We start from the raw sequence: 27,245 nt of genomic DNA on the forward strand, positions 1-27,245 counted from the left end.
CACACAGAGATTGAACAGGATATAAAAATTTATGCTACTAAAAAAGGTACTACCAATCAACATGGATCTTAAACACATCTTATTCTTTAATGCTTGAAACAACAAGTGGATTGTCACCTAAAGCATGTGGTTCTTCATTTCTGTGTTGTCTCCTAACACTGATGATTGTCTTTGTGTTTTGCTGTCAAATCTTGGCGCCGCCACATGACGCCTCTTCTTCTACACCTCTTAAAACATCTCACAGCTGCAAGTGTTGAGAAGACTGAAGAAGAACAATGGGAAAGGAAAGGAGCTCAGGAGATACAGGAAATGTATTATGTGACAGAACAAGTACCTTTTACAGAAGCTGTCTGGGAGCGTGAACAAGTAGTAGAAGAACATGCTGCAGTCTGGTATGAAGATGTGGCTCCACTGGACAAGGCAGTGGTGGTATTGGTAGAAACAGATGTCTTAAGTACAACAGAAACACAGAGCCAACAAGATAACAGGTCTGAAGTGAGAGGTGAGCTATCTGCTACTGATACTTCAAAGAGGAAGGAAAGCAGCGTGGCTAAACAAAGAATCAGCCTGAAAAAACCTGAAGCTGTAGTTTTAGCCCAGGACTCTGAATCGAAGCTCACAATACTACAAGATAAACCTTCAAAAGAAAAAACAGAGTATTTTGTCAAGGCAGTTGAGTCACCAAGCAAAGAAATTACAGATGAAAGGAAAGACAGTGCATCAGTTAGCCACCAACAAGACAAAAAAGCTATACACGAAGCCAGCTTTGAACCTAAAAAGAGAGCGAAGAGCACTGAAACAGAAAGCAAAGAGAGACGCACGAAAGAAAAATCAGAGGAGCCTACTTCATTCAAAGAGAAGGAAACACTGAAAGATGTCACGGTGGTGACAAAGGCAGATGAAACCAAACCTTCCTCGGTTGTGATCACCACAGAAGCAAGAAAACTGACTGAAAATCTGGAAGCTGAAACAAAGGCTTTAGCTGAAGTCACCTTTAAGGAAGCAGTCGATCGTGACGTATCAACGACTCCACATGAAAAACACAGGAATGAAGTTTCTGAGATGACAAGTGCACTGAGGGAAGACACAGTTAAAGGTAAAGAAGCAAAAATCGTTCCCACTGCAGTGAAAATGGAAGAAAAGAGAAAAGAGGAAGCACTTGTCATTCCTATTACCCCTGAACGTGAGCAAAGTGCACACAAAGTATTTGAAAAGAAAAAGGAGAAAAAGGTGAAATCTGAGGAAATGTTTTATGCAGAAACAGAGAATGTTGCTGTAAAACCCTCAGTAACAGATACTGACATGACAAAAATGATCAAACAGGGGTTGGAATTTGAATCTGTTTCTGCAAAAACTGAAGTCGAATACAAGACAACAAAGGAAACAAAAGAATCTTTATCCGAGGATCCTCTTCAGACAGTTCCTTCAGTGCCATTAAAGCCAGACGAGAAAAGGATTCCTTCAAAAAAGTCTTCCAGAGGTACCAAACGTACCATTCTTATTGCATTGTTAATCTTTGCCTGTGTCATTTGACTCCATGTTTGCCTGCAGTCTTTGTTCTGGTGTGTGTCCATGATCAGCCTCAGTTTGTAAACCTCTCTTCATGTCACATGTTCACAGTTGGTCTTTTTCATTTTTTTAAAAATCTTTTTTCCTGCCCTCTGTTATTCTACTAAAATCTACTCGTACCTTCCTTTGAATAAGAACTTCTTTTTTAAAGAAACAGAAGACAAGATTGTCACTGCTGCTCCTGATGCTTTGTCACCTGAAACACAAGTTGCAGCTAAAACAGAAAGACTAGAGAGAGGTAAAATCACAGCACATTTCACGTCTTTTTTTCAGCTCCTGATATTCGTTTTTACGGCAGCGTCTGTCTTACTTAACTAAAAATGTTTGTGTCTGTATTTTTTTCTCTAATCTCTTGGCACCACTACACTTTACGCCATTTAAATTTCTCAATGTCAATGAGAGAAAACATCTTCTACAGAGAAGAGAAGAGGAAACAACATCGAATAAACCACAAAGATAATGAAGACACTGTAGGCAAAAATATTGTTTCTGTACGGCAAGAGGAGATTTTAAGAACTATACAAGAACCCAACAAAGTGTCAGGGTAATAAAATAAATGTCATGGTTATATTTCTGTTACTAATGGTTTCAAGACACCGGACCTTAAAATTAAGTTATTCTTAAAACTAAAGAAAATGTGAAAAATACAAGAAAATTGTCAGTTAATAAATTGTCCCGTATTATGATCGGTTTTTTCAATGGAGGCCCCTGAAAAACAGGACAGAATTAGGGGAATTATACTTGAAGAAGACCAGTTCAACAAAAAAACCACACTGAGAGAAACCTCATGTTTAGGCCTTTAATGGAAGACGAAGTCAAAGAATGAACAAGTTCAATATATCTTCAAAGAAACCAGATTCTTTGAAAGACCAAGGACAGCAAAGACATCCAGTCTAAACTGAATGTGAAAAGACAATTTTATTACCATTGATACAAAGCAGCAACAAATGGAAAGAAAGGGTTCAATGATCCCTGTAATGGATCTGCAAAACAATTAACTGTAGAGGAGCAAGACTTTTCATTAGAGCCTCTAGTAAAATTTTCCCAGATGATACTGTAAAAGACATTTTGCCAAAAAAGTGAGTTTTATATGAAAAGCAAATCTACAGAAGATGAACAGCAGAAATCTGGTGAAAATGATAAATCAAAGGTAATAATAGGAAAAATTCAGTCAAAGATAGTGACAAGAAACAAAGTGAAGTTAGAAGACACTGAAAGCAAAGCAAAAGTTACGCCGGTGTTATCTTAGCAATTACACATAGCAGATGACAGGCCTGAAAAATATGTGAAAATGGAACCACTCAAAGAAAGAGTCATTGCAAACAAGTATGTCAGCTAAAACAGACGGGAAAGGTGAAGAAGATAAAAGAGCCCTGAAAGAAGAACGGATCAAAATGCTAATAAAGCTAACAGAAAGAAGCGTGCACATCACAGGAGACTGGTAACAAAGATGTGACGTATAGTCATGAGCCTTCAGTGACAGATAACACCAAGCTAACTGGTGACGCTACAGTTTATGTAAGCAGGAAGTCCCGCATGCTAGACGCATGTCTCCTCAAGAACTTCAAGCCATTAAGAAGGGAGAAGCTGGAATGATTCACTCCATTACAGACAAATGGATTTGACACTGGAAATAGAAGAGAGAAAAAAGAAACTCTTCCTTCAGGAAATTTCCAGAGGTATCGAGGAAAAAAGAAACACTCTTGATATGAGAGCCAGTCATTGTTTTGATTCTTAAAAGACTTTGAATTCATAACTCCTCGTCTTCATCAATTCTAGAGGACGCGCATGTCATATTAGCCAGTTCATTTAGGCACAAACTGATCGTCATGCTGTTTGGTTTCTTATCACTACAGTTAAATCACAAAAGGTTTCTATTGTATGCTGTTTCAGTTACTTCTAATTCTGTATTTGTTGTGAATATTTCTTTATCAATAGTTTTGGACAGTGAGGTCAAATATCCAGCTGTCATATGGAGTTGAATCTCAGTCATCCAGCTTTCTATGCAGTGTCACGTGTTTTTAGTCTTTAAATGGTCTCATGCTTCCCATATCGGTCTCTGTGAGGCGCTAATTGTCTTGTGATTTCATTTTCAAGTTCTTGTAAAGGAGAAGGAGTTGGTGCCAAAAATCAAAGAATCACTGGTAAAGCCAGCTGCTCCACAAAAAGGTACCCAGCCACTTCTTTAAACCTCTTTATGTGTTTCTGTGGAGGGTTTATTAAGGCATTCAGAAAAGAATGCCACTCTTATGCAGATATAAATCTTTGACTGTGTCTTGAAACAAAATAGACAAAAACAAGGTGTTTATAGAGAAAGAATGCAACGTGAACTTCTGGTTCCCTTTTTGTGAGATGATGTAGATTAGATAGAGCACTTTTGCTGAAAATCCTGTATACTTTTTACTTTAAGAGAGCAAACCACAAGCTGCTGTTAAAGATCAAGAAGCTGCCAAAAAGCCTGAAGTCACTGATGATGCCAAGTTGAAAAAGACAATTACTCCACCAGAAGAAAAGCCAGGTATTCAGACAGTGATTCCGGCTAACGCTTTTAGAAATATTACGTGCTTTGGTGATTATACTTCAATTCTTTCCTTTTTATACTTAAAGTGGTCGCGACAAAGCCCGTTATGACGGCTGAAGAACCAACTAAGATGATTGCAGAGGAGGAAAAACCACTAACAAAAAAGATATCACCTGGAACAGGTAGAGGTATTTAAAGGACTGAGATGGAAATGTTCTCTTTGTTTAAGGTGTTTACTCTGTTCCAGTTTCTTTTTTTAAACTTCTTGTTTGATAACAGCAGTTTTATTTATACTCCACTGTGTATGTGTACTGTTGTTGCTATGGGTCTTTCTTATGTTGGAGGATAGGACCCTTAGCCAAAGTAAAGCCTCTCTGTGTGTTGTTGCAGTGTTAGTGTCTGTTGGTGATGAATTTATTGATCTTGAATTCAACATAAGCTACTGTGTCCTTGTACTCAGCCTAACTTCATTTTATTCTTTGTGTTTACTTATGGTGTTATTTCTTTTCTGTTGCTCTTCATCTAAATGATAGGACAGTGAACTTCTTTGCTCTGCACGTGAGTCACATCTTTGTTTGTGTCTCCTCCACATTAAGTTACAACTTTTTGAACTATGTTTTTATATCAGATGAATCCAAGGGGCCAGTCCAAGCACCAGGAGGAGTCAAGAAAGGTAGGGGTACTCTCAGTACACTCAGTATAGAGCTACTAGCATGTATGGAGTAAATATGTCTCAAAAGGGTTACAAATGGTGTGATCCACAAGCTTACACTTAAATGTATAAATGTGTACGATTATTTGTGTGTAACTTTTTAGGACTCACAAGCATGTGCTTCAGTCCACACACATACAAAACAATTTGAACACACGTCAGGCTATTTTGCAAATTCAAATACACAAGCCTGGATAAATGTAATGATTTGCATACAGTTTATTAAGTTCAGCTTCACAAATTGGATACATTTGTCTTTCATAAAGCTCCCACTCGCTTGCTTACAAAACCTTAAATAGGAGTGCACGAATCGCCTGATATGCACACGCCGCATGCCTCTGTGGGGTTTTGAGACAAATTTCAGGCTGCCAGCTTCACATGGATCCACAAACATAAGCGGTGTCAACGTGCTGGTGTAAAACGGGGACATCTGGTTCCTCTGTACTCCTGTGTTTTTGTTTGTTTTTGTTCTTTTTTTCAAATAAAGTGGTCATTTTTCTTCTAAATAAACAGAACAACTTGTCACCCCTCTGCTAGCAAACATAGATTACAGATAACACAGCGTAGCCTGTAAATATTAATAGTTTAAATAAGCTGCTGCTACATGCTGGACAATCTGCTGGGAAGACTCATTCAGTGCTCAGCTGCAGATGGGGGAACACCATGGTTGTACATCACTGTGGATCATTCTCTGGAGTGAGTATGTGCTAAATAATCTCTGTATATTTTGAATATTCATATAATCCAGGTAATGTGGAATAACACTTTCATGTTAATCCTACCATTCTCTAATAACAGTAGGCTAACATTAATGTTAGCTTAATGACTAATTCTTAACCTTTCAGGATGTAGCAGCAGCTTATTTAAATTATATATTACCTTTTATAGGTTACTGCGTAGTGTCTGTAATTGGTGATGAGTTGTTCTGTTTATTTAGAAAAGAAACACCCAGTTCAAGTAATATAGAGGAAACCCAGATGTCCCAGTTTTGCACTGGGACGACTGAACGATCTGTGAGAAGCTGGCAGCCTGCAGTTTGTCTCAAAATCTCACATGGGCATGCAACATGATCTTTGCGTATCAGGCGATTCATGTACTCAAATTTAAGGTTTGGTAAGTGCGCAAGTGAGATGATATGTGTAGTTTTAGATGTTTGTGTGCACAGAAAGCTTTTGAAAGAGAAAATGATCCAATTCGTGAAGCAAAACGTAATCACTTGTGCGTAAATGATCAGTATTTATTCAGGTTTGGGTACAGGCATTTTTAAAATAGTTTGAGGTGTGGTCAAATTGCTTTGTATTTGTGGATTGAAGCATGCTCGCATGAGGTCTCAAAAGTTAGCATTTGTAGCCTTTTTTGAAACCTGTCTCCAAATGCATGTATATAACCATGCATGTATATTTCCTATATCTATAACTTTTCAGTCATCAGTCCAACACTGTTTTTTTAATTAAGCTGATCACTAATTTGCGAATTTCCTATTAGCCCTACTAAATGCACCATTAAACTTTCTGTCCTTTGTTGGAGAAACTGGAAATGTCCCTGTCATCTTTTATGTCTTTTTTGTTTGTTGTTCTTAAATCATTCAAAGTTATCTTCCTAAAATCCCTGATTACATTTTTATCCCTTGTATATTAATATTTATTTATTTATGCTCTTTTTTTCACGAATTGCTATTTGCTTTGTTTGTACAAATTGTGATATGAGTTTACTAAACTGTATTATACATACAGCCGATGTTTAACCAAGTAATATGAAACGTTTGATGCCTCAGAAACAGTTCTACACAAAAAAGGTCAAAAGGTCAAATTGGAAGAGGATGGGACATTTGAGATCCCCACGTTGAGAAAGACAACCAGGGTCATGAGAGAGGTGGAAGAAGAACAAGAGATTATCATATTGAAGAAGATCCCATCAGTTCCACACAAAGAGCCTGAACAAGAGGAATTACCGCTGGTCACCAAGACCACAGTTGTTAATATTGAGGAGATGGTACATAAAGAAGAAGCTGCTGAGATTATGTTTGTCACCACGAGACATGAGGAGCAGAAGAAGCTAAAAGAGAAAGCAGATGTGGTGAAAAAGCCACAAGTTATTCAACCTAAAGAAGAAAAGGAACAGAAAGAGACTCCTAAAGATGCGTGGACCCGGCAGAAGCCTGTCCCAAAAGATGAGAAACCAAAAGATACCATTTCTCTGAAGAAAACTCCCAAGACACCTAAGGAGGAGGAAAGCGCCCCACCCAGTACAGCCCTAAAGAAAGTTAAAAAATTGCCTTTAGATGAAGTGGAACCAGAAGTAGTCAAACTGAAACCCTTCGAGAAGCCTCTTAAACCAGCAGAGGATCCAGAGAAAGACAAGAAGGAGAGGCCAGAGAAGGACACGTCACCTTTTCAGAAGGGGGAAAGGCTTCCCAGGCAGGTGGAAACCACAGAACCTCCAAAGCAATCTGAGAAAGAACCTGTTGAAGTAAAAGAGCCACCAGCCAAGGTGCCAAAACCAGGAGACCGAAAGAAATCTCCAGAGAAGGAGCCTGAAGAGGACAAAAAGCCAAAAAAGGTGAAGAAGATTCCAACAGTGGAACCAGAGATAGAAACAGTCAAGTTGAAGCCCTTTGACAGGCTGGCCAAACAGGCTACAGAGCCTGAGAAGAAACCCGCAGAGGAGAAAGAAAGGAGGCCAACTGATGATCTGCCAAAACGTCACACAAGTCCAGCTGAGACCCCTGAAGAACGGAAACAACAGGCTACACCAAAGAAACCTGAGATCCCAGAAGCTCCAGAGAAGAAGCCAGTGACACCAGAGAAGGTAGATGCAGCTCCCTTGGAAAAGACCATACTTCCTGTTCCAGCCCCTGCTGAGAAACCTGAAAAGGTTCTCGAGGAGAAAAAACCTCTGCAAGTGAAGAAAAAAGTGTTATCAAAGGAAAAAGAGGAAGAAGTATCTCTAAAACCTGTAGAGCAGCTCAAGAAGGTAGAGCTCAAAAAGACACTATCCCCGAAAGTTGAGAAACTTAAAGAAGCAGAGACCGTTGCAGCTGAGAGAAGGCCAAGTCTTGACAAACTCAAAAAGCCTCCTAAAACTGTTTCACCCAAAGAATCTATTGAGGATGTGACTCTAAAAAAAGTCCCAAAGAAGCCTTTGCAAGAGGAAGCCAAGGTTGCAGAACCGGCAAAGCCTGATGAAGGAAAGGTTCCCTTGGTAAAGGAAGTCTCTCCTGGAGCCGTGGAGATGAAGAAGGTTGCCACTCAGGCAGAGGAGGAAGTATTTGAAGAGGAGTTTGAAGCTGAGAATGAGGCTGTGCCAGAGGGAGAGGAGGCATGGGGCTGGGAGCTGGTTCCAGAGGAGAGTTACGAGCTAGAGGACTGGGAAGGTGAAGCAGAGGAAGGTGCTGTGAAGGTTCCAGGGGTGGCCAGGAGAGGTGAGATGGTGGCATCTTCGGTGACAACCAAAAAAGAAAAAACCATGCCTCCCTGCCATCAATAATATCCACTCATCTTCGCTTCCATAACCTCATCTAAAATCGTTTTCCCTCCATCGTATTTTAAGTGTGATGCGATTTCTTCATCTTTTCCTTAGACTTGTGTAATCATTCCGTGTCCGACTGCCGGTCACGTTTACCGCTTTATTTCATTTTTGTTATGTCGTTTATGTTTCTGCTGTTTGACCATTCTCCATTATGTATTGTCCCCACTCATTGCATTCGTCTTTGTTCTTCCATTTATTTTAATTTTAATGTATTGTCTTCATCGTGGTGTTTTTGTCGACCCCCATGTGAGTGTCAATACTTCATAAACTTACCATCAGAACCATTTCATATTCCCCAGTCCATTCACTACACTGGATTTCCTTACCCTGGCATGTTTAGCATGATAAGTATGTATGATTAGCCTGTGAGCATCAAATAATTTATATTCTTTCTGAACAGAGGGACAACCAACAGAGGAAGCAGGAAGAGGTAGAGGTAGAGGGCTGAAACGTAAGTTTTACCTTGATAAAACAATGATGTTCCAGCAAAACCAATGTTACCGTTTATCCAGAAAGGATTCACAGCGCTTCATTTGTTCACAATTTGTCACATGACAGCATTATTCCAAAATGGATTAAATTCATTGTTCACCTCAAAATCTGAACCCAGTATACTTTAATGACAAAGCCCAGATGTCCCAGCTTTACACTGGGACACCTAAACACAGCTGGCAGCCTGCAATTTGTCTCAAAACCTCACGTGGACATGCAGCGTAATCTGTGTGCATCAGGCTATTCATGCACTCAAAGTTAAGGTTTGGTAAGTGAGCAAGTGAGATGTTATGTGTAGTTTTAGACATCTGTATGCACTGCAAGCTTTTTGAAAGAGAAATTGATTCAATTCGTGAAGCTAAACTTAATGAGTTGTGCATAAATAATCGGTATTTAGACCTGCTAAATGCACTGTTTCATTTTTTTCTTTGAGAAGAATGTCTTTATGCTCTTGTTTTGTCTTTGTCAAAATAGATTAAATTAGTTTGTTACCTCAAACTTTGACACATAGTACCCAATAGTGACAAAGTAAAAAAAGTTGCTTTGAATTATTCCCATTTGATTCAGATTAAAAAACAAAAACATGTACGTAAGTATTCAGAGCCTTTGCCATGGCACTCAGACTTGAGCTCAGGTGCATCCTGACCACCTCTCAGATGTTTCTTACCACTTATTAATAATGATGGATTGCATTTATATAGCGCTTTTCTGGGCACCCAAAGCGCTTTACAATTCTACTATTCATTCACTCTCACATTCACACACACTGATGCAGGCAAACCACAGTTGTAGCCACAGCTGCCCTGGGGCAGACTGACAGAAGCGAGGCTGCCATATCACGCCATCGGCCCCTCTGGCCAACACCCGTAGGCGGTAGGGTAAAGTGTCTTGCCCAAGGACACAACGACCAGGACAGAGAGAGCTGGGGGATTGAACCGGCAACCTTCCGGTTACAGATGAGCTTCCCAACCACCTGGACCACGGTCGCACCCACTTCCAGAAGAACAACCAGGCCTGCATGGTAGATGGCCAGACAGAAGCCACTGCTCAGTATAAGGCACATGACAGCCCACCTGGAGTTTGCTAAAAGCCACCTGAAGCGCTGTCAGACCACGAGAAACAAAATTCTCTGGTCTGGTGAAACAGAGTTTAAACTCTTTGGCCTGAATGCCAAGTGTCATGTCTAGAGGAAACTAGGCATCCCTCATCACCTGGCCAATGCCATCACTACAGTAAAGCATGGTGGTGGCAGCATCATGCTGGGGATGTTTTTCAGCAGCAGGAATTGGAGACTAGTCAGGAAAGATGAAAACAGCAATGTACAGAGACATCCTTGATGACAGTTTGCTGCAGAGCGCTCCGGACCTCTGCAGCAAAGGTTCATGTTTCAGCAGGACAACAACCCCACACACCTGGAGAGATCTGAAAATGGCTGTGAACCACCCATGAAACCTGAAGAATGGGAGAAACTGCCCAAAAATCAGTGTGCCAAGCTTGTAGCATCATACTCAAAAAGCCTTGAGCCTGTATTTGCTGTTAAAGGTGCTTCAGCAAAGTATTGAGCAGAGGCTCTAAATACTGATGTAAATGTTGGAGTTTTTTTGTTGGTCTTTTTTTTAAGAAACTTGAGAAAGGTTTCTAGCTTTTGTCAGTTTGCCAGTTTTGTGGGTTATTCTGTGTCAAACATTGAGGTGAAAAAAATGTATCCATTTTGCTGTAACATCACAAAATGTGGGACAAGTAAAGCGCTGTGAATACTTTACTGACGCAGTACGCAGATACAGATATGATGACGTGAGCATGTCTTCTTTTTTCAAATGAAATGTGAATTGATGGTCTTCAATTTGTTTATTCAGCTAAGCAGACCCCATCTCCTGGAGAGGGCAGGGGTCGGGGGCTGAGGCCTGGTGGGAAAGGACCACCACCACCAGAGGAACCTTTTGCAGGGTTCAAGCTCAAAGCTGTCCCTCTAAAGTTTATCAAAAAGCTTCAGAACATTGTTCTGCAGGAAGCCGAGTCTATCGGCTCATCTGCTGTCTTTGAATGTGAGGTCTCACCTTCCACTGCTGTTACTTCTTGGATGAAAGATGGTAGTAATCTTCGTGAGAGCCCCAAGCACAAGTTCACTTCGGATGGCAAAGATCGCAAATTGAACATCATTGATGTCCAGCTGTCTGACACTGGGGAATATACGTGTGTGGCCAAGAACGCTGGCAAAGAGATATCTTGCACCGCCAAGCTTATCGTTGAAGGTATAATAATGTTTTGGCAGTCCTGAGATGCACAAAATGTAACCATTGGAATCCCCTTAAATAATGTGTGATGTCTCTGCTATTTTGTCGTGTTAAAGAGCTACCTGTGAAATGGATCAAAGAACTGGAAGAGGAGACATCAGCAATCAAGGGTCAGCCTGTGTATATGACCTGCGAGCTGAACAAAGAGAGGGATGTGATATGGAAGAAGAATGGTGAGGTCCTCAAGAAAAAGGAGGGCAAGATTCAGATCAATATCATTGGTATGCAGCATGCGGTGACCATCCAGAACTCCACGGAGGAGGACGCCGGTGTTTTCTCGTGTGAAGTGGCTGGCCAGGAAGACGTTAAGACTACAACAAATGTCAAAGTGATTGGTAAGCAGAATGAGACGTGCTACATGCTCCTACATATCTCAGTACACATCTTTATCAAATTTTGTGGCTTGTTTGTAGTTTGCCTAAAGAAATAGAAATATCATAACATTATTATGCATCTTGATATCCTATTGAAAAAGAATGCCGCAAAGTGTCCTGCAGCTAAATTTGATTTATTTCCACATCTTGGACATTAAATAGAGATCCTTGGAATTTTCAAACTGAGTATCGCTTAAAATTTAAACTACGTTAAGACTGAGCTGATTTTGTCATGCAATGTTTTATTTGTGCAAATTCTGAAACATAAGATTTTCATTGACTCAGTAATTTCAAAATTCAACAGAAATTGTCAAAGACTGGATAGTGAGACCACTGAGAGATCAGCATGTAAAACCAAAGGCTGCTGCAACATTTAAATGCGAGCTTTTCAAGGAAACTCCCAACTGGAAGTGGCTCAAAGGAGAGAATGAAGTCCAGCCATCTGACAAGATTGAGATCAAGAAGGAAGGAAAGGAGCTGACGCTCGTCGTTAAGAACTGCCAGCCTGATGACGTAGCAGAATATGCACTGGAGGTGGAAGGACGCATCTACACTGCCAAGCTAACACTTGGAGGTTCATCCATTTAGTTACCTATATTCATAGTAACTGTAATCATTTAAATCATTGCAATAGTTTTCTGTTGATGATGCATAATATTTAAGACTTGAGTACTAATTTCTAATAATGTGTTCACAGAGCGGGAGGCTGAGATCCTAAAGCCTTTGGTCAGCGTCGAGGTGGTTGAGAAGGAAGATGCCATGTTTGAGACTGAGATTTCTGAGGACGACATTCCCGGGGAATGGAAGCTCAAAGGAGAGGTTTTGACCAGATCCCCGGTAAGGCACAAAGAGCTTGTCTTCCATTTATATTGGTTCACACGTATTCTTTAATTTGTATGTTCACTCTTTATTCGCTAGTATATTGTAATGTTTTCACTAGACATGCGACATCCAAATGGAGGGTACAGTGCGTAGACTCAAGCTAAAAAACTGCCAGCTGGACCAGGCGGGAGAAGTGACTTACACGGCTCTGAACGCCATAACCAGCGCCATGCTTAATGTCAAAGGTAAGGGGAACTCCTGTCACCAAGAACTGCAAATGCAGTGTGCTGTAAAAGTGTCCTGTAAAAACAAAGGTGTAAGGTCTTAACCGAGGCGTCCTGTGAGAGTGGACCTTACACCTTTATTGAAAAGGATCGACGAGACAACTTGATCATTTGTGCCACTATATACAGTCTGGTGTGGGATCTATTTTCACTGGTTGAATTGGTGTGCTGTATTTGTTGTTGTTTTTGTTGTAAAGTCTGTTCACTGGAAAATATAAAGTATAAATGTGTCAGATTTTGTCTCCCTCTAAAGTTTATTTGTATCTTTTGTGGTTAAATCTGTGGACATGGACAGTTTATTAGTTAGCACATGTTAGTGAAAGTGTTACGGGACTCAATTTGAGAGGGACTTGGTTTTAGCAACAGCAATGGAGTTCTGCAACAAATCATTGATTTTCCCCGGCAAACATCTGTTGGAGTACAGACTTTAAGAAGTGGAAAGAAGAAACCTCTTATTATTGCATTCTCTGGGAACTATGTTCAGAAGATGTTTTTTCTAACCTGTGGCAAAACTTGAATGTGAATATTTTGAATTCTTGTTACTAACAACATGGTGTTCCTTAATAATAACTTCAATGTAGGAAGTCCTTCAACACCTTGTGAGAAAGAGGACTGATGTAGTTCAAGATAGGAAGAAGACTGTGTGCTGGCAATAGCACCTTTGTTGTCTTACTGACCAGTTTAAGCACTTTGCAGTGATCTTCAGTTTAGTCAACAGCAAGAACTAAGTTAGTGTTTTAATGGTCCCTGATACTAAGTGCTTCCTGATTCAGGGTAATTATACAGGTAGAGGGACATTTAAAGAGATACAGAAGGTACACCGACCTCAGGCTGTAGACTCCAGTCCTGTTGTTGTGTTCTGTTCTGTTGTTGACATATTGTACCTATGTCACTTTTTATCTCAGAAGTCGAAATGGACTTTGTTGTCCCGCTGAAGGATGTTTCTGTGCCAGAAAAGAAACAAGCTAAGTTTGAATGCACCATCACAAAAGATGTTTTTAAAGTCATGTGGTATAAAGGGGCCGACATCATCACCCAAGACCAAAAATATGACATCATCGACGACGGAAAGAAGCACATGCTGATTATAAACTGCTGTGAGTTTGATGACGAGGATGAATACATGATTGAAGTTTTAGGCAAAACCTCAAAAGCTAGACTCACAGTCGAGGGTAAGTAATGGGCCACATTTACTGGGAAAAAGGCCAGAACATGATTGTTTTCACTGCAGCCATTGTCTTGGTTACCCCACCATCATATGAGCTAACTCATATGACCGTGTTTTATTAATGCAATTGTAGGTATCAGGCTGAAATTTATCTCACCAATAAAGGATCAAACTGTAAAGGAAGGCAAAACAGCTCGCTTTGAGCTGGAGCTTTCTCACGAGAACATCCCCATCACCTGGTACAAGAACGACAACAAAATTCATCCGAGCAGAACGGTTGTCATTCATGTGGATGGAAAGAAGCATGCACTAGAAATGAGAGAAGTGACTCTAGATGATATCTGCCAAATTAAGGCTGAGGCCAAAGGAATTCTTTCCATGGCCAACCTGACAGTTATAGGTAATCCAAGAATAACGACCTGTCCTTTCTGTCCTCATTGTCAAGTGTGTCGTCTTTCCCACAGCTTTGTGTACAGTTTGTCCATTGTTGTGTCTGTCTGGGTCCACAAAAGTATTGTATTCTTGTCTCTGTGATATACGAAATCATTTTTTATGGTTTTCATTTGTGTTTCTCGTGTGTCTTCACTGTCGTGTTTTGTGCACTGTATATTTGTGGTGTATTGTGAAATTACCTCAAAATATTCCCTTTCTAGAGGGAGATCCGTACTTCACAGTTAAGCTGCAGGACTATACTGCAGTGGAGAAAGATGAGGTGGTTCTAGATTGCGAGCTCAGCAAAGATGTCGATGTCATGTGGTACCACAATGAGGCCGAGATCAAAGCTTCTAAGACAGTGAACATTAAAGCTGAAGGCAAACGCAGAGTCCTCATAATCAAGAGAGTTGGGGACAAAGACAAAGGACAGTACCTATGTGACTGTGGAACAGACAAGACGACAGCAACGCTTCACATTGAAGGTAAAGACCCAGAAATTGATTTTGGTATTTGGTCATTTTGAGGCAGCTTCCTTCTCTTCTTGATACTCATCTTCACTTGCACAGCCTGTGCATCGCGTCCAATCACTCACTCTTTTTTGCATTTTTTTACTTGAAGCACTTCACTTTCCAATCAGCGTTTACTGTTTTTTTTTCATCTCTCTCCATTAATAGCAGAAACTGGAAGACTAAAAACTAGAAGATTTAAAGTTTCCAAAAACGTGGCTCGAGAAGCTAAACTGTATTCGAATCTATGTGTCAGTCCTGTGGTGTCGTTGTCATGTCGGTGACTTTTGGTTATGAGATTTCCTTTTCAAAACACATCACTTATTGTCTTTCGAAGCACTTTGTCACTTTAGTAATCACACAGTTTCATACTGGATCAAACTAAATCATCACAACATCTTATTACCGGGACCACGATGCACTGGTTTCTGTATGTGTGTCAGTTGCCAAGGCAACTCTGTCTGTGACTGTCTGATGTTGACTTGTTTTTGTGTGTACATGTTTATATGTTCATGCCGTTGATTTTTTTGTCCCCTCTTTAAAACGTCAGCTCGTCACATAAAGGTGGTTCGGCCGATGTATGGCGCTGAGGTGTTTGACGGAGAGACAGCTCGATTTGAGGTTGAGCTCAGTGAAGACGATGTCCATGGCCAGTGGAAACTGAACGGAGAACTCCTCAGTCCATCCACTGTATGTCCCGTTAAACTGCATCTCAGCAGATATTCATTTATCTGTGGTTTCATTCTTTTACTTGACTTAAATCTGGATGTCGATACGCTAGTAGAGATAAACCGTAGTTGTGTCCTCATCACGTTTCTTTCACTCTCACAATTTTGCTGAAAACGTTTGTTGGCCATCTGCAGGATGTTGAAATCGTGGAGGACGGTGCAAAACATACTCTGGTCTTGTACAACTGCAGAGTACCTCAGACCGGCGAGGTCATGTTCACTGCTGCTAATGCCAAATGTTCTGCTAACCTGAAAGTGAAGGGTGAGCTTTCCACCTTCCTTTTTTTGAGTCAGCGTGGAAAGTCTCTGCCCACTCAAATATTTTGATTTTTTATTAATTATCTGTCTGAATCAACAGAGGTCCCAGTGTCATTCATTACACCTCTGGCTGATGTACACGTGTATGAAAAGGATGAAGCAAAATTTGAACTAGAAATTTCCCGGGAGCCCAAAAGCTTCCGTTGGCTGAAGGGATCTCAAGAGCTGTCAACAGATGACAAGTTTGAACTCCATGTGGAAGGAAAGAGACACAGTCTTATTGTAAAATCTGCCAGATATGAAGATGAAGGTAAATACATGTTCGAGGCTGAAGATAAGAGGACATCCGGAAAGTTGATTATCAAAGGTAAACAAAGTCGGATCTCTTTAGTGTTTTTAGGAGAAGAATTGTTTGGTGGGTACGTGACCGAATTCTCCTTTTGCGTGCTCGCTAAACTTTGTATGCCAAAAGCCCTTTAACGACAAACGCCACATTTCTTGTCAGGTATTCGCCTTGCATTTATCAAGCCAATAAGAGATGTGACCGTAAAGGAACGTGAAACTGCAGAGTTCAGCGTTGAACTCTCTCATGAAAAAATCCCAGTCGTCTGGTACAAAAATGACGTCCGTTTGCACCCCAGCAAAGTGGTGCACATGTCTGAGGAAGGAAAAGTGCACACGCTGGCCTTCAAGGAGGTCACAATTGATGACACCTCTATGATCAAAGTGGAGGCGATGGGCAAGACTTCAGAGGCCATGCTCACCATTCTCGGTTAGTATCGTACTGCAGAGGGATGCATCCAGATTTCCATAAAGAATGTACGGAGTGCAGGACTCGTTTACTTGTTACCATGAATAAACTATTTTTTTTGCCGTTCCTTCCTCTTACTGTATTAAAATGGAATTAACTTGTGACATTTTTGGTTGAATGTATACGCTGTACTTTCCATGACTTTAGCCAGTTAATGTTTTCAGCTGATATAATCCTGGTGTCTGCCCACAGAGGGCGACCTGTACTTCACTGTGAAGCTCCAGAATTACACCGCTGTTGAGAAAGATGAGGTGATTTTGTCCTGCGAGTTGAGTAAGGCCGCTGCTGAGGTCAAATGGTTCAAAGATGGCGAAGAAATCTTTCCCTCCAAAAACATTTCCTTCAAATCTGATGGCAAGAAACATATGTTGGTCATCAAGAAGGCAGCAAAGAGCAACATGGGCGCTTACAGCTGCGACTGTGGAACTGACAAAACTACCGCTGACCTTAACATCGAAGGTAATACCTGTGGTGATCCAGCCCCTCAGACTCCACCGGGACTGCAGAGACAGGCCCCACCCACCAGCATTCTCCAAACCCCGCCTCCTGTTATCTCCATCTGTCCTGCATTACTCACTTTTATTCTAAATGCTTGTAAAAGTTATCATTATAATACTTGAGAATAATTCAACCTTGCACATCTTACAGTGAATGGTATTATGGATCTGATAAGAAAAAAGTAGATGTGGATATGCTTTGAAATATTTTATGGGGTTAATTATTCTCAAGCGTTCCTCAACTTCTGTTTTTACACAAATTGTAAGCTTCTCTTCTGATTTTAACTCTCCTGTCTTGTCCTATGTTTAATTCATGCTCTCTACTGATCATCTGATTGTTCGTCTGTTACACTGTATCTGACAATGTGAAACTCTTTTCACAGATGTCGTCTAATACGTTTCCGTTCGCTTCCCTTCACTTGTAAGTTTCGCTAACATATTTTAACAAACTTTACAGAACGTGACATCAAGGTCGTCCGCCCACTGTACAGCGTGGAAGTTACAGAGACCGAGACGGCGAAGTTTGAGACAGAGATTTCTGAGGAGGACCTTCATGCCACCTGGAAACTGAAGGGCAAGACACTTCACCCATCTGCTGTAAGATTTCAAACCTATAAAATATAATTTCAACACATTTGTTGGAAATTTCATGAAAATGTTTTGAATCTCTTGTTGGTTTGCACATTGTTTGTTCTCAGAATGTGGAGATCAAGGAGGAAGGAGCCCGGCACTTGTTGATCCTCTATAACTGCAAAATGGACATGGCTGGAAGTGTTGACTTTGCAGCAGCGAATGCCAAATCCTCAGCTCAGCTCAGGGTCAAAGGTGACTGAAACAAGTCTGAAGTCAATCACAGTGATTTTTGAAATGTCTGTGATAACATTTGCCAGTATGAAACTAAAAATTCCTGAAATTCCTCCTCTTGATTTGAGTTATCAAGCCATCCTCTGATCCTCAGTAATAGAATTAACACAAGGAGCACTATTTGATAAGATTATAATTTGTTGTTTTTAATAATTCAAGAAATAATTAAAAGTTAGTGATGCAGTTATTTTAATAATGTTTCCCTTCACATGATTCATTTTGATTGATCATGTTCCAACTTGTCTCTTGAATTTAATTCAGTACAATATTTAAATAACTCAGCGACTGATTAAAAGCTCCTATAACAGCACAGTCTTACAAGTTTCTAGATTTAAAAACGGCATCTATTTCATATTTTGCTTCTCTTTAATGATCACATTTTGAATACAAGATTTATCAAATCAGTAAATGTTCAGAAATCAAAGAAGGTTCAGCAGTCCAACTACACAGTCATAAACAGTCCAGCTTAAGAAAAACTTCATTCTTGTTCACAGTGTAAGGATTTAAATGTGAGTCGTTTTTATGGTGAGACTGCAAACTCCTCAGACTGACAGCTTTCTGATTACATGAGCTGTCATGCTGCCAGAGTGCATTTCAACAGGGTGTAAAGGGGCCTTAATTCAGGCATGTGAAGAAGCCTGTTATAAATAATTGATGTGGCTTGCTAATCCACACTGACTTCCTAGAGCTCTGTATGTCCTGTGTTACCAAACGCCCCAGTAGTGTGATGTTGGGTAACTCCTGTGAGGACATTCACATTCTCCTTTTCCTGGGAAATTGCAAGCTTGTGATTGACAGGAGCAGACCGGCTTCCCTCAATGGATTTGGCAGATGTGGGCTCTCAGCCTATCAGGCTCCTTAGTTATTTTTGAAGCCACATTCCTTATCTAGAGAAGGGTTGCAGTGATTGGCAGGGGGGAAGGGTAGAACCGCAACTCTCACTGGCTCTGCCTGCCGTTTACATCTGACAGTAGGATTCATGCTAATGAGCTTGGACACCTAATGCCAAGTCTCAGGGCAGCTTGTTTCAGTTGTCCAAGGTCTTGCACCAGCCCGCCTTCAGTTCAAACACACCATGAGGAATAACCACTGAGGATTAGCCATGTCTCTCTGGGCTTTTTTTGGTTTTCACTGACCTGTTTTTCGGTCAGGGGCGCTAACCATGTTTTCTTCCCAATCTAAAGCCCGAGTGATTGGCCTCCAGAGGCCTCTGAAGGATGTCACCGTGACTGCTGGGGAGACTGCCACCTTTGAGTGCGAGCTGTCATACGAAGCCATCGCTGTCGAGTGGTTCCTGGGGGGTACAAAGCTGGAGCCAAGCGATAGAGTAAGTCTCAACACATCTGACTGAGCCCACCCAATGTTTCTTTACTGTGGACAGAATCACTAGGAGAGTCACTTCCTGAAACACAAGACCCATTAACATTCAGTTACAAACCACTACAAAAGTCCAGGCCTCATGATTGTGTCCCACAGCCAGAATTTCCCTTTCCATTTGTACACAATGTTCTTTTTTTTGTCCAGTGAACTGCTCCGGCTTCATGTAAGGCTCTGCTGGTGTGGGTTTGGGATTCCTGGTTTTGAGATAACATAGGCAGGAAGGCTTTTCTGCCCCACAAGCGTTTCTGCAGGGTTATTTTTAACAGCTGAAGGAGGCTGAGGTGCAGGGCAAGTGGCAGCAGAGCTATGACAGCTACAGCTACAAAACACATGAACTGCTATAAATGTTTTGCTTGTGCTGATGCACTTTCTGTTTTCACATTGTAATTTAAAGTTGAACAGTGAATAGTCCAGGCCCTGAAATGAAATCGAGCCATATCCAGATCCAAGTGTTTGAAGTTTGAAGTAACCTGAGAACGCCGTGGTCCTTATGAATCGTTCCCTCCTTCTCGGTTGCACTGCATGTTGCATGTTTAGCATAGGTGGAGGTTTCAGCAACTACTGTGGCTGAAGCACAGAAAAATGTAAAGCTGAATGGTTCCTCGGGCTCAATGAATAGCTTTTCCATCTCAGCACGTGTTTTTCTTGGGTAATACCAAAAGTGGCTGATTTGTTCAGCAGAGCATTTAAATACAAACAAACAGAAGAGTGTCATTGGTACATGTGTAGCAGATTATGAAGAACTGCACTTCCTCGAGTTCAGTTAAGATTCATAAAAGTGTCAGTATGAAGGGCAAAAATGTAAGTTTCAAAATTAAAACCAAAAGGAGAAACACCAAAAAAAATCTAGGTTTAGAGTTTGTCAAAGCAAATTTTATAGCATTATGGCAGATATACATTCACAAAGAGTTTAAAATATCAATGGCTAAGTAAAATTGATAAAAAAGCAGCAGTTTGTCTTTCTTCTTACAAAAAAGTGCTTCAGGCCTCACATGACAACCCAATTAATCTAATCTTATCTTTTATTTTGAAGAAAAAATATGCAGGTTTTTAGCTGAAGATGTCACAAATAAAGGTTTTTTTAATAGAGCTAAATAAACTTTATTATCAGTTTGTCTTGTTTTTATTTTTTCTGTTACATTTCTACTTATCAGCAAAAGTGTTTTTCTGATCAAGCAGCATTTTAACTATTACACTAATGGGCCACTTTATCCTCCACACTTGAATGTACTGCCTACTTGTTGACAGCTGGTGTGTCTTTTCATGCACACAGCAGTTATAAAGAAAAATATCATTTTACTTTCATCTTATACGGTTCTGAAAAATATAATTGTTAGGAATGAAAAATCGAACCAAATTCATTGGATGTCACATAAATTTCAGTTGTGCTTATTTTGTTAGTCTGATAAAGAAATGCTGCATGTTTCATTTGTGAGTGTGTTCTGAGGCAGCTCTGTCACATGCAGGACACAGTGGTAAAAGCAGCTGTTGGGTGTTATAGGTCGTGTAGTTTAAATTGGGAAAATGGGGAGGGGCAGAGGGGGAGGGGTGCCTATATTCATTTTGGCTGTCCAGGCTTAACCGAGAAAATCTCTGTGCTTCACATTCTGGAGATGTGGAAAGAGAAACAAAGGAACCTCCAAAAAACAAAGACTATTGATCATAACACATATAAACTTGTCTTACCATTAGCAGTTATTGTTTTGCTAACATGAGGAGGAGGATCAGGGGAGATATAGATATTTTCAGTGGCTTTAAACCTCACGGGCGATGTTCAGTGACACTGCAATACCTAATCCTTGAAGCAATGAGGTTTAATGTCATATATTTATTCATAGTCTGGGAAAAAACAGAAAAATCCAACTTAGATTGGAAATTAGTGAGTTGGTTCAGTGAGATTGGTGCGATAAGGTTTATACAGACAAAAACTGAATCTCTAAACTTGATATAAGATCTTCAGGGAAGTTAAAACCTGTGACATGTTGTGACATTCAGGGCAGGAAAATACTAAATATGAATGAACCTTTCAACCTGACAGGAAGTATAGAGGACAGATTAAACCCTGTGATTATCGACTCTGTTGCAGGTGGTGTTGAAGGCGGAGGGTAAAGTCCACACCCTGACTCTACGCAATGTCGAGCAAAACGAAGCCGGACAAATCAAACTCACAGCCAAAGACTTCCAGACTGAGGCCAGTCTTACTGTCAAAGGTAACCCAACAACAGTATTTAAGTATTTTTGATCTTTCTGAGTTAACTTAATTACAGACACCCTCTCCACTTTTAAGATTAGGCTTAAAACTTATAGTCAGGGCTGGATCAGGTGACCCTGAATCCATCCTGGTTATGCTGCAATAGGCTTAGGCTGCTGGTGCCTTCCATGGATGCACTGACTGTTTCTCCTCTCATCCCTTTTGTGTTTATACGCCACTCTGGATTTAATTATGAGTTACTATTAATCTCTGGCTCACTTCCACAGCATGTCTTTTATCTTGTTTCCCTCCCCTCACCTCCAACTGGTGGCGGTAGATGGCCGCCCCTCCCTGAGCCTGGTTCTGCTGGTTCCTCTTCGTTAAAAGGGAGGTTTTCCTTCCCACTGTTGCCAAAGTGCTTGCTCACAGGCCTGATTGTTGGGGATTCTCTGTATTATTGTTGGCTCTTTACCTTACAATATTAAGCACCTTGAGCCGACTGTTGTTGTGATTTGGCGCTATATAAACAAAATGGAATTGTTTCAGTGTCCTTCTAGAAGACAACAGCAATCAACACTGCACTTGCCACAGCTGACTGAAATCTCCAGCATTTTACTCTGCAAGTTGGTATATCTTGGTGTCTTTATAAAATAGAGCTTGCTCATTCCCATTTTGTATACAGTGGTTGTGTTGGTTGTGTCTTCCAGTTCAATTTGTTTGTTTGTCAATGTGGATGGATACTGTTAAATGCACTTAAGATATTCAATTCAATTTAATTCATATAGCACAAAATCACAACAACAGTCGCCTCAAGGTGCTTTATATTGTAAGGTAGACCCTACAATAATACACACAGAGAAAAACCCAACAATCATATGACCCCCTATGAGCAAGCACTTTGGTGACAGTGGGAAGGAAAAACATCCTTTTAACAGGAAGAAACCTACGACAGAACCAGGCTCAGGGAGAGACTTTGTCAGTGCATGGTCCAAGTAGTTTCCGCTACAATGGTAAATCTTTCTGATTCAGATTGTAAGCATGACTCAGGATCACAGACAGCTCACTGGCACAGGTCCTTGTCATTTGTATACCTGATTGTTTTACTTAGGTCTGTTTGTGTAGGTACATATCTCACAGAAGAAAGAAAACTTTATTCTGTGAGATATGAAAAAAAGGTTATTTAAAAAGGTCATTATGAACACATTATTCAGATATACAGTGTTTCCAATGTATAAACTTTACTTGTGGAGGCTGCACAGGTATATTATCAAATCCCCAAGATTATTTTGCACTTACCCATCTGACGCCAAAAAACACAATTGGCTTGGACCACAGCTACTCTCTTAGCTTACTGCAGCTTACTGAGACTTTACATTGTTAACTTAATTTTTTTCTGTGGGCATTTTAAGACTAGAAGAAGTGAAAAGTTGCACTGATAAATCAACCACAATATGTGACTATCACTGCAGCCTTATTTTATTGGCCAGGATGAGAGCAAATCCCACGAAAAATAAACTGATTAATGATTAATGATTTAATGTTCAGTTTCTACTTTACTGAAATTCAAACTGCTGTCTTCTCTATTTCTTTGTTCATTCAGAACCACCAGTGGAGTTCACTAAGCCTCTGGAGGACCAGACAGTGGAAGAGGAAGCCACTGCCACACTCGAATGTGAAGTTTCCAGGGAAAATGCAGAAGTGCGATGGTTCAGGGATGGACAGGAGATCCACAAGACAAAGAAATATGAGATGATCATTGACGGCTGCAAGCGAGCGCTGGTCATCCACCACTGCACTTTGGACGACTCAAGAACATATGCTTGTGATGCTAAAGACTTCAAAACCTCATGCTTCCTCAATGTTGAACGTAAGTATAGTTGTGAAATGGGAGGAAAATTAAGTTAGAAGTTATTAGGCATAAAAAGGAACCCCAATTAGACTGTGACTCACCCCTTATTGGCCTAAAACAAACCTCTCAATGAGAAGGGGTCCCCACGGTAACTAATGGGCCCAAAATGGGACAGAAGTACTGGGCCAACTGCCGATTGTCTCTATGCCCACAAGGAACTGTTTGGTCATAAAAACCCATCCTGTGAATCTCCAGATCTGCGCTGGTATTAATCCTGGCAGAGATTTGGAAAGCTGCAGGTTTTGAGCCAGCTGAATGCTCATAAATTTGAATCTCAGCACTGAGCAGCCCCATTCTGTCACCTTATGGCTGAGTTGCAGTGTTTCTTTAAGGCTTCCACTTTGCAAAAATACCATTTATAGTTTCAGTCAGTGAGAGCCTTTGACTTGAATTCTGTGGGCGCTTCAAAACAACCCATTGTTTCACAAATGTTGGTAAAGGTGGGTCCTTGATTTTATACAGCTGTGGCAATGGGACTGAAAACACCGGATTTCAATGATTAAGTAGTTTTGGTCATTAAGGAATCCTTGAAAAATCCTTGAAAAAACAGTCTCTGTTTTTGTTAAGGAACCCTTTTTAAGAGATAGATGGCACTCTGAGGTTTGTGATTTTAAGCTCCAACTTAAAATCAAATTACTTTTAGCATGCCTGTATACATACTCATTTGTCAAATCCCAAATCATGAACTCCCCACAAAAGTTAAAGTACCTTTTAAAACAGTAAAGAAACTTCCACATGAAGCCCAGAGGATACATTGGCTTTGCTCTTCTATTAAGGGAACCTCCCCTCCAGGATGTGGGAAACTGAGTGTATTAACGATTGTCTTTTTTTATGTCTGAATAGCTCCACACATTGAGTTCACAAAGCCACTCCACGACGTCGAGGTTGTAGAGAAGGAATCTGCCAGGTTTGAATGTGAAGTGTCCAGAGAAGACGTCAAAGTGAGAACACACGCTTTTGTCAGATGAACTTACTGTAAAGGTTACATTTCATGTTTTCTCTGGAGTAATCTTCCTCTCAGTGACCTCTTCCTTCACATCTCACAGGTCCGCTGGTTTAAGGACGGAAATGAAATCAGAAAGGGAAAGAAATACGAAATTATTGCACAAGGTCGCCAGCACATCCTCATCATCCACAAGTCTGTGTTTGACGATGAGGCTGAGTACGAATGTGATGCAAAGACCTCAAAGTCCTCTGGCATGCTTACTGTCGTTGGTAAGAATCAAAAAGTTCTTCTTCGATCACAGCCCCTTTTTTCATACACGTATTAATGTGTTTGGTTACTCGATTTTATTATTTAACTTTAGATGTAATTGTTCAGTTCTTCAAAGCTAAAGATAATATTAGACAACAATTTCTGATGCTCAAAGTAAAGTTTTTCTCAGATATTTGAACCATCACAAGAATAAAAAATTACAACTGCATATTGTCATTTTCTTCAGTTTGGTTTAGTTGGATTAAATTAAATAACTCAAGGAAAATAGCACATTTTACATTTGTGTGACCAATAAATGTTTGTGATTTGGAGATCAGTCAGTGAAATTAGAATACAAGTTGGATAAGCAGAAGTGGAGAGATTGATTTGATAATTTAACATAATTTTGCTGAAGCTGAATGAGTTTTATGAATTAAATATAAATGATGTGAGCATGATAGCAGTTATGGCAGTTTACTGAAAATTAATCTCGTTTTTTTAATTATTCATTTCATGAACTCCAAAAAAGAACAACAACACTAAAATATTCATAAAAATGAAAATTTTATGAAGATGATTAATAATAAATAAATAGCTGGCTAACATTGTGTTATGTCTGTTGTGTAGGCAATGTTGCTACAAGTTGCTAAAATATATGTTGTTAAAAATGTATTAAAAGGTTTTAAGCAACTAATGGAGGATTCCTTTCATTGCAGAGGAGGAGGCAAGGTTCACCAAGAACCTGTTCAATGTGGAGGGAACTGAGACTGACAGTGTAAAACTTATTTGTGAAGTCTCCAAACCCAGCGCAGACGTTATCTGGTACAAAGGAGACAAGGAGCTGCCAGAGGGTGGCCGCTATGAGCAAATTGTAGATGGGAAGAGAAGGATACTCCTCATCAAGGATCTGAACATGTCTGACGCTGGAGAGTACAACTGCAGGCTAAGTCCCAGCAACAAAACTTCAGGAAATCTCAAGATTAATGGTACGCAAAAAATGTTAAAGGCACCTGGGACAAAGTAACAGCGAGAGCAATAACACACACACAAAAGAAAATGCAGAGAAATAAATCTAAAATCAGGATTTATTATTTAAAACCCTTACCTTTCAACATCTATCACTCCATTTGCAACCCATCTTGGGTAAAGTTTAGGTTTTGGTTAATTTCAGGCCATTGTTATAGGATATTTTACAATTTGAAGCACCCAAATTAAAAGCTTTTAACAGATAACTTGATTGATTTGACTTGATTTGAAATGTGACAGCCTCTAGGAAATGTTCCTTTTTAGCATGTGGCTAAAAGAAACCCGAGTCTAAGCCTTAGTCTCACTTAAATAAAACCATCTCTAAGCTCTGAAATGCTTCCTGTGTTGCAGAATTAGCTGCTGAGTTCATCTCAAGGCCACAAAGCCTAGAGGTGGTGGAAGGAGAGAAGGCAGCGTTCACGTGCTCCGTATCCAAGGAGACCTATGAAGTCAAATGGATGAAGGATGACGTGGAGCTCGAGGCCGGAGAGAAATACCAGATAGTCACCGATGGCAAGAGACGAATCCTTGAAATCAAGGACTGTGAACTTAAAGATGAGGGTGGATACATAGTTATGATTGGACCAACTAGAGCCAGCGCCGACCTTACTGTGCTTGGTAAGCCCTGCCCACTTTAATTTGATCTCAGTTAATGGGAAGAAAACCTGCTCCCGAGAGACCAAATGAACTTTTAAATTAGTTTGTTATTCAAGTACACTACGCATTTTCCCTGAATCTGTATTTAACAAAAATGCAATAAAACTCATCAATTTCATCATTTATTTTTACATTTAAATTCGAGATCAGTTTAGGATCTTGTTCGACATACAGGTTGGCAGCATGAAGCAAAATATAGGAATTTATTGAAGTAAAATTTCTTTTTCATATTTAAAGTATATCTTTTTTTATTAATAATATTTTTGGCAAAACATTCTGAAACATAATATTAGCTTGTTGGCAGAAATGCCAAGAAAGTACTTGCAGTGCAAGAAGGTGTCATCTTTGGGTTTTGTTTCTTTCCTGGCTCAAGGAGTTCAGCCGTTTGAAATTAAAAGTCTTTTGTCCAGATGACCCAGAAATATTCTCATTGGTGTCTGCTCTATTATTTTCTGCAGAGAGACTGAAAATCATCACTCCTCTAAAAGACACAGAGGGCAAAGAAGGTCAGGAGGTCGTCCTGAACTGTGAGGTCAACACAGAGGGAGCAAAGGCCAAGTGGCTGAAGAACGACGACACCATATTTGAGAGCAGCAAGTACATAATAACCCAGAGAGACAATGTCTTCTCCCTGAGAATCAAAGATGTCCAGAAGGGAGACGAATCCAACTACAGCATCAACTTGACCAATCAGAGAGGAGAGCAAGCCAAGAGCCAGTGCAGCCTGACCATCAGAGGTGAGTGGTTCCTGGCAGCAGCATGGCTGCATGTTTTTAGGTCTGCGGCTAAACCGCAACAGTTTTGTTGTGTTTGCAGTCCCACTGTCACCTAAACTCAAACATCCCCGAGTATTGTTGCTGACCATGTACATCACTTGATGATTTCTACTTTGAGCACTTAATGCAGGGGTCCCCAATCCCAGTCCGCGAGGGCCGGTGTCCCTGCAGGTTTTAGATCTCACCCTGGGTCAACACACCTGAATCACATGATTAGTTCATTACCAGGCTTCTGGAGAACGTCAAGA

General features: G+C 40.4%; 1 protein-coding gene across 1 annotated transcript in view; it reads left to right on the forward strand.

Annotated features, from left to right (window-relative positions):
* The window catches only part of ttn.2 (titin, tandem duplicate 2), a 217,622-nt gene that overhangs the window by 82,112 nt on the left and 108,265 nt on the right, over positions 1–27,245 (forward strand). The window contains 27 exon segments of the mRNA XM_063497648.1: positions 3,980–4,087; positions 4,719–4,763; positions 6,577–8,223; positions 8,731–8,781; positions 10,679–11,074; positions 11,173–11,451; positions 11,795–12,064; positions 12,188–12,327; positions 12,431–12,557; positions 13,502–13,768; positions 13,898–14,164; positions 14,418–14,681; positions 15,256–15,395; positions 15,569–15,695; positions 15,792–16,058; positions 16,197–16,463; positions 16,695–16,961; positions 17,457–17,596; positions 17,698–17,824; positions 19,048–19,190; positions 21,330–21,453; positions 23,035–23,301; positions 24,187–24,284; positions 24,390–24,558; positions 25,255–25,524; positions 25,916–26,182; positions 26,680–26,958. Coding sequence (XP_063353718.1) covers positions 3,980–4,087; positions 4,719–4,763; positions 6,577–8,223; positions 8,731–8,781; positions 10,679–11,074; positions 11,173–11,451; positions 11,795–12,064; positions 12,188–12,327; positions 12,431–12,557; positions 13,502–13,768; positions 13,898–14,164; positions 14,418–14,681; positions 15,256–15,395; positions 15,569–15,695; positions 15,792–16,058; positions 16,197–16,463; positions 16,695–16,961; positions 17,457–17,596; positions 17,698–17,824; positions 19,048–19,190; positions 21,330–21,453; positions 23,035–23,301; positions 24,187–24,284; positions 24,390–24,558; positions 25,255–25,524; positions 25,916–26,182; positions 26,680–26,958 — 6,813 coding nt within the window.

The sequence above is a fragment of the Pelmatolapia mariae genome, linkage group LG16_19 (assembly GCF_036321145.2).
Source record: "Pelmatolapia mariae isolate MD_Pm_ZW linkage group LG16_19, Pm_UMD_F_2, whole genome shotgun sequence".
Taxonomy (NCBI): Eukaryota; Metazoa; Chordata; class Actinopteri; order Cichliformes; family Cichlidae; genus Pelmatolapia; species Pelmatolapia mariae.